Source organism: Aulonocara sp. 'chitande type north' Nkhata Bay, linkage group LG15 (genome assembly GCF_057382095.1).
Source record: "Aulonocara sp. 'chitande type north' Nkhata Bay isolate Kocher_YH1m ecotype deep benthic linkage group LG15, A_spYH_male_GT1.1, whole genome shotgun sequence".
Taxonomy (NCBI): domain Eukaryota; kingdom Metazoa; phylum Chordata; class Actinopteri; order Cichliformes; family Cichlidae; genus Aulonocara; species Aulonocara sp. 'chitande type north' Nkhata Bay.
In genome coordinates, this window is record NC_141358.1 from 2,594,735 (window position 1) to 2,602,439 (window position 7,705).

At 42.1% G+C, this 7,705-nt stretch overlaps 1 protein-coding gene across 3 annotated transcripts in view; it reads left to right on the forward strand.

Moving 5' to 3' along the window:
• The window catches only part of LOC147312248 (breast cancer metastasis-suppressor 1-like protein-A), a 9,845-nt gene extending 3,947 nt beyond the window's left edge, over nucleotides 1–5,898 (forward strand). The window contains exons 6-11 of one of the 3 annotated variants that reach the window (XR_015125015.1): nucleotides 573–662; nucleotides 773–837; nucleotides 929–968; nucleotides 1,282–1,411; nucleotides 1,972–2,082; nucleotides 2,177–3,785. Coding sequence is in view for 2 of the 3 variants with exons in the window: in XM_086263918.1 (XP_086120044.1) it covers nucleotides 573–662; nucleotides 773–837; nucleotides 929–968; nucleotides 1,282–1,411; nucleotides 3,819–3,936 (443 nt within the window). In the remaining variant the exon portion in view is untranslated. Of the gene's footprint in view, nucleotides 1–572; nucleotides 663–772; nucleotides 838–928; nucleotides 969–1,281; nucleotides 1,412–1,971; nucleotides 3,786–3,818 lie in introns of those variants that run through there. The other 2 variants (XM_086263918.1, XM_086263919.1) reach the window with 2 other exon arrangements.
• The last annotated feature ends 1,807 nt before the right edge of the window (nucleotides 5,899–7,705 follow it).

Below are 7,705 nucleotides of genomic sequence, written 5' to 3' on the forward strand. Positions count from 1 at the left end.
TCGTGTTTTTACAAAGTAACTAAGTAATTAATTACTTTTGAAAATAAGTAATCAGTAAAGTAACAGGATTACTTTTTGGGGGACGTAATCAGTAATTAGTTACTCATTATTTTTCAAGTAACTTGACCAACACTGATGGTGACTCACATTTAGGTTGCCTAGCTGTACTATACTGTAAATAAAAGATGGACGGGTACAGCTTTAATTCTGCAATCCTCGTGATGACCTGCGGGGACCCACAGCTGCACTGCTCATCTGATTTATAATCCAAGTAATGACATCGGATGAGTTTATTGTCAGTTAAATCTACACTGTTTCAAAACAGACAACCCCAAAACAGGACTGTTGTTTCACTAGTTTTGCATTCGACCAGGGTCAGTGTCACTGCTCGTAGGTGATCCTACACAGGTGGCCTGAGGGATGGACATTGTCTGGTGGAGCCTTCCTGTTCTTATGAGTATAGATATCCAGCATGATTTTGATCCTTGTTGAAATCTGATGTGTTGTTTTGAGCAGTGTAGAAGGAAGTGGTCAAACGCACAGCTGTTTTCCGCTCTCTCTCCGTTCTGCAGAGTTGTGGAATGATGGATTGCACTCACGGAAGAACAAGAAAAAGGACCCGTTCTGCCCGGTCAAGAAGAAGAAGCCCGTTGTTGTTTCTGATATCCTTCGCTGCTGTTCTGTCCTTGTCTCATTCATCTCCACACACAGACGTGCTGTTAAAACCAATGTTTTGTTTGTTTTTCCTGTTTTTTTCCTCAACTTCTATCACGGCCTTATATTGTTTACATGCTGCAAGACCTGGATATCCTTGAAGACTGGACTGCAATAAGAAAGGTATTCTTCTGAAAGCAGAGTTTGTCACCTGCTGAATGTGTCCAAGCTGTGATTTAACCTTTCAAGTTGTGTCTGTGTCCTCCCCTCACAGGCAATGGCATCACTGGGGCCCCACAGGGTGAAGGTGGATGGTAAGGTTCAAGGTTCAAGGTTCTTCAAGGTTCTTTATTATTTGTCACATGCATAGTTATACAAGTATAACACACAGTGAAATGTAGCCTGACACGCTAAGAGTTTCTCCTCGTCCTTGGTTACAGTCGATACCTGGCTGAGTGTGGCGATCGACCCGCACTTACACACGAGGGGTTTTGACTCAGTACTTTGTGCTCAGAGGAGACTCCCTCCTTTTTTAGAAGACTTTTTATTTCTTTTAACCTTACTCTGTCCCCGTCGCTTGTCTTGAAACCTCTCCGTCTCTTCCTCTCTTTCCTGCTCCTTCTCCAGTGCCTGCAGTAAAGCCTGACAGACATCACCACGTGGCACGCTCCGAGGACGGTCGACTTTTCTATGACAACCAGTGGTACTCCAGGGGACAGGCCATCTGTATCAACAGGAAGGACGAGTACCCAACTAGGTGTGTGGGAAGGGGGTTTATTGGAAACAGCTTCTAGTATGAATTCTGAATGTGTGTGCGTCTGCTCGTGACACACTGTGCAAGGCTACGTGACTGAATGGCTCTCTAGTCACATGCTGGGGAGACAATGTGCCTACGAGGCTGAATGTGGCTGCACATTCTGCGTCGCGCCCTGTGTGCCGTCTGGAAAGGATGCGCTGTCAGTTGAAGGCACGCAATGATGCCACATCACCTCCCCCTCGCTTTTACCGCCACCACTGAGTGGCGAAACAAGCAGGTGGCTGTTATGAGCAGTTAGAGCTGTGATATGGCAGCCATGCACACCAGACAATATACCCCAGGGCAGCTGTGGCTACAACTGTAGCTGCCTCCACCAGTGTGTGAATGTGAGAGTGAATGAATAGTGAAATTGTAAAGTGCTTTGGGTGCCTTGAAACGCGCTATATAAATGCAATCCATTATTATAATTATTACAGGTAATGTACTTAAACTTATACAAATACACAGGGGCCAAGTTAAGTATTAAGAACTGTAACAACAAATGCAGCTGTTTTCTGCAGATGTGTTCCAGCACTGTGCTCTTGAACTACCATCTTCAGCAGGCTGAGGACGACAGTGTAGTTGGAGTAGCTCTGACCATGTGATGAGATCCTTCCTGTGGAAGCAGCTCAGTAATGAACCTGAACATCACTTCCTTGTCTGTAGTAGAAACTCATTTGTTTTATGCAGGTGTGAACAAATTCTTCCTGTGTCTGCCTTTCACAGAAAAGGTGCTCAACATATCTGCTGTACTGCAGTTGTAGAGGAAGCTCTTCTAATAAAGGACTGAATGAAACGTTTTACAGAAGGATGATGAAGCAATTTACAAGCAGTTAAACATCTGGTCCTTTTTTAAACCCTTTACCAGGGTTAGAAATGACTAATCTACAGTATATTCCACTTCCAGATCTCATGTAACAGTAGTACAGTAAAAGGATACTGCAACAGTGACAGAAGTACAAGCAGTTTCATCCATGTGTAGAATGAATCGTGTTTCCAGTAATGCTGCAACAAGGAGCCAGTCAGAGCAGCAAATGAGCTGCTGAAATAAAAGCCAGGAGAAGTGCTCACATGACCAACACTGCTAACAACAGACACCTGATATACTTGGACAGCTATTAATTAACTGGTCAAAACATCAGAAGGATAAAATGTTCATGTTGTTATTTAGGTTTTAGTCCTCCTGTGCAGCTCTGGACTCGCAATGATCCAGTTATTTTTGTTCTCCTGCATCAGGGATGACCTGTAGACACCTGAGGCTGGGTGTATGAAATGCTCGTATGTTTGCAGCTCAGATCTGTGAGATCCAAAGTGTGGACACACGGTCTCAGATTTATAAATCTGTGTACACTCTTTGTTATTTTAGATTTAGAACTCATTATTAAACTTATTAAACCACAAATTAGGCCACTACTTATTAAATTGTTCTGCCAGTTTTATGGTCAGTTTTCTTCATTCTTCACTATTATTTGCCAATGATTGGAACACAGAAGTAACCCAATGACAACAAAATAAAAATATGTGTTTTTATAACTGTCTTTAGGAAACTTTGGCCATTCAGTGGAATATATGAAATGGTTTGTTGCTGTTTTTCAATGCCTTAAGCTCATCTACTCGCTCCTGCTCATCCTAGTTTCAACCCGTCTGTCCACTTGATTGTATAATGTCTGTATTAGAGCAGTGTTTTTTGGTGTTAGTGTTTTTTCTCTGCTTATAGAAAGTGTGCAAGCTAACGGCTCAGGGAGAGTAAGTGAGGTCACTTCTGCACTATAGACTGTATTTAAAAGATGGAGCGCTACCACGATGCCTCCAACAGTTTAGATACTTTCACTGTGCAGCAGGGTTTAGGTGTGCGAAGACGTCTGGAGCAATTTCCTTTGGACAGATGAGACCAAAGTGGAGATGTTTGACCGTAATGCACAGGTCCAACATATCAGCACAAATGCCTCATACCAAACGCACAGTGGTGGAGGTGTGATGGAAGGAATCAGTTTGCCCAGTCACAAGTCCAGAGATTATATCAAAGTGATTGATATGCTGTGGCGGGATATTTAGGACAGCTGTGCATAAACGAATGGCCACGAGGCTCTGTTGTAAAGACGAGGGCCAAAAACCCTGAACGACAATGTGAAACACTGATAAACTAATCAAGAACATGTTTAGGACGCATCTATTAAATCTTTATTGTTTTCTAACCAGAAGCCTGCTGAGCATTACAGAGCAGGTTTGACTTTGGCTTCCTGCTTAGTAGCTGCGTCCTCCTGTGTGTTTGCACACAGTCATCACACACGTCTTTGGCATCTGAGAGGACTGGGGGGCGATTGTTCACTGACGTTGTTGTTGTTGTTGTTTTTTGTGTGTCATGCAGTGCCATCATCACCACCATCAACAATGATGAGGTGTGGTTCAAACGACTGGATGGTACCAAGTCAAAGCTGTACATCTCCCAGCTGCAGAAAGGCAAATACACAATCAAACACTCGTAAATGAAAAACACGGCCACATACAAAAACCATCATCTCTGCTGCGTTTGTCTTTCTCAGTGTCCTTTTCCATGTGGTATTTTTGTACATTTTACTACTACTGCAACACACATACACATCTCATTTCACTCCCTCTGTGCACAAGTTGCAAATACATAAACTGACCCTTCTGCTATAAGGAGACGATCTTCTCTGTAAATATGTATATGTATCTTATCGACAAGGTCACAAAGTGTCATTTTCTCTGGAACGGAGATCAATGCAAAGTGCTGCTAAACAGAAAGGTGAAGAACCAGAGCATTAGCAAACTGTGAACCACAGAGCTCAGTCGCGTGCCTTTCTGAGACTAGACAATGCCTCGGCTGATGGAGGGGTTTTGGGGGGGGGGGGACAGAAAGTCCTGAACAATATCAACGCAGTGAAGCCATACTCTGTACTGGGTTAGCACCAGGAGCGGGAGAAAAGAAGCGGGTCAGCGAATGTGTGAGTGAGAAACACTAACGCCATCAGCAGTGTGTTTGATTTGCCTCTCCAGACGCACCAGTTACACTTGAATTTCATGCTCGTACAGAGCCTGATAGATCTGTATTGGGATCCCCAGGGACCCCAGACCAACTTTAATTTAGTTTTAAAAGTGTAACAGAATCAATATTATGTGAGTAGTTATATTATGAACACCATGAGATTAAAGCACCCCAGAGGATTTATTGAAGGGCACTGTACTAAACAAACTCTTGGTCTTTTAGGATTATCTTTTTTTCCAGCACTACATTTTATTTAACTCCAAAGTAGGGCTGCCACAAACGATTATTTTGATAGTCGACTAGTCACCGATTATTTTTGCGATTAGTCACTAATCAGATCATCATCCATTGGATGTAAAACGTACAGCTTATTGCACCAGCAGCATCTGCTCTTATATAACTATCATTAGCTTACAGCTTTAAGTGTTTCAGGTCTGTGCTAACTAAAAATAAAGACAAGATGATAGTTTATTAAATTTTAATGACATTTGCAGATTGTTTCGGTGAAGTTTAATAAACTCCTTGCTATCTAAAATATAACAGGACACCGGAGTAAATTCTGAGCATCTCACACTTCTGATAATCAGCTGTCTCTTTGATGTTTATTCAGCTGTGTAAAAACTATAACTTTAATCTCAGCCAAACCGATTCACTCAGGAACAAATAAAATACTAAAAAAAAGCCAAACAATAACATTTTAAGTTATCTAAGTGACTTATATATCATGTTTAACCTGAGTAGTGAAAGACGGCGGTGGGTTTGAAAACAATTTGCCGGGAGTCCGGTGTTCTCACGGCTCTAGTTAGCCTAGCCCCCGGCTAGCTATCGAGCTAGTGGGTAACAGACGTCTCCGAAAACGTCGGAGCGCTTTTGAAAATATGTGTTGTCTTGATAAACTGAGCAGATATTTGAGGTTTACACAGCTACATTCCCGCCTGAAAATATGTTAAACGTTTATTTTGTGACCCAGAAAGAATAATAAGAGTAATATTAAAACTAACTAGCTGCCGCCATTGTTGGAAACTGAGCTGGGCTGCGCTATGAATTCTGGGACAGAGCTACTTCTTCTTCTTCGGGGTTTAACGGCAGCTGGCATCCTTGTACATGCAGTGCTGCCATCTTCTGTTTCAGTCCGTTATTACACTCTTAAATCCTGCTACTTATTCCTGCGTCTTTTGGGATCTTACAAAGCTTCAAACGACGCGTCGACTATTAAATCAGTCGTCGACGATTTTGATAGTCGACGTAATCGTGGCAGCCCTACTCCAAACCGATCAGCAAGGCAAACACGACAGTTTAAATTTACGACAAAGAGAGCTGCCCTGTACATACAGACGTCTGTGTGGTTTGTGATTCTTCTGTCTGCCTCCTGTCATGTTGCCATTTCTCTGACAGTGCCTCAAACTTCCAGACTTTAGGTTTAAAAAAGAAAAGAAAGAAACCTCCACCTCCCAGGTTCGAGCTGCTTTTTTATGTGCTGGTGGAGTCACAAAAGACTCAAATCTGTAAATCGTTCCATTTCATGCAGTTTTTATGTTGTGTTCCCCATCCTCCCTTCTTGTCCTTCATGTCACCCCTCTGTCCTTATTCCACTGTCTTCTTCTTTGCTGTAAGTAAAAAACAAAAAACAGTTTGTCAGCATTGATGTATTTGATGTGATTTTGGTTTTCTTTTTTATGCGTGTGTACGATCCATCCAATCAGACGTCCCTTCATACGTGTAAATTAGGTTCGATTAACTGAAGGAGATCCTGCTTTGCATTGCGTTTACCGTGCTCTTTGTTTTTTATCTTTGCAAACATGTTTTTAAATGATGACTTGCCAACAGTATTGTAAAGAGAGGTGCTTGCAACATTCATAAAAGATGAAAAAAAGTATGCGTAGTCCTGGCGCATCAGCGTACATGTTTTTCATTTGTTTTTTTTAACCTTTTTATGCATCACGGTTCTTTTTTTCACATCACAGCTAAAAAGAAAAATAAATAAAAATGTGATATTGTGCCAATGCATGTACAACTGATTAAAGACTTTGTGTCATTTGATTTGAAGAGTCTAATCTGCACATTCACATCACCGTGGCCTGACCTTCATATGCTAGTGTTAGCTTCACTGTTCTTTCTATACTTTTAAAGAAGAAGGAAAAGGAAAGCGTCTGTGCTTTGAAGTGATTACAGTATCACTGTGCACTGCTCAGCTTGAGTCAAGCTAACTTCTTTTGATTTTGCAGCTTTAGATGAAAAAAGAAAAATTTGAGCTTTGCATAGAACTGTTATATCCTATTAGATTTGGCCTAGCATGCACAAAAAGCCCAGATACAATCTTACATAATACGCCACTGAACAAAGAGAGAAAGTCCCTGACGGTGCTCAACCCAAAGTGACCTCTGAGGTGCGGCGAGCCAGGCTACGCTCCTCTGTGATGGAGGGAAAAAAGTAACGTAATTTGAAGGTATTTGCTGATCTAGTGTTGTTGGATAATGGCTCTTTGCTCTGCTGTGCTGTTCAAACTCTCAGTCATGTGTTTCTGCCAGAGGGCCAATCACTAGATTAACACCACATTCTGATATTGATTGAGAATTGGCGCTGATGTACCACTTACCACATACAAGAAACCACTGCAGCCTCTGATTGATCTATCGGGAGTATTGATCAGATGCAGCAGTGCAGCCTGGAATTCAAAGGTACCATTGTAAATCAATATTTACCATATTTTCTATGGCATATATGCACCAATCGGGTATAACATTATGACCACTGGCACATCTGAATAAGACTGGGATATATTTGGAAGCAAGTGAACATTTTATTTCAAAGTTCATGTGCTTAGAAGCAGGAAAAATGGACAAGCATAAGGATTTGAGTGAGTTCAGATAGATGACTGGGTCAGAGCATCTCCGAAGCTGCTGGAAAAATAAATGCTGGCTTTGATCGAAGGGTGTCAGAATCATCACAGTTTGTATGCTGCAGACCAGTCAGGGTGCCCATGCTGACTCATGCTGGTCTGGTCTGATGAATCACGTTTTCTTTTATATCATGCAGATAGCCGGGTGCATGTGCGTCACTAACCTGAGGAACACCTGGCAGCACTATGGGAAGAAAACAAGCCAGCAGAGGCAGTGTGATGTTTGGGGCAATGTTCTGCTGGAAACCTTGGGTCCTGCCATCCATGTGGATGTTACTTTGACACGTGCCACCTACCTAAGCATTGTTGTAGACCATGTGTACTCTTTCATGGAAACCCTGCCAGCACA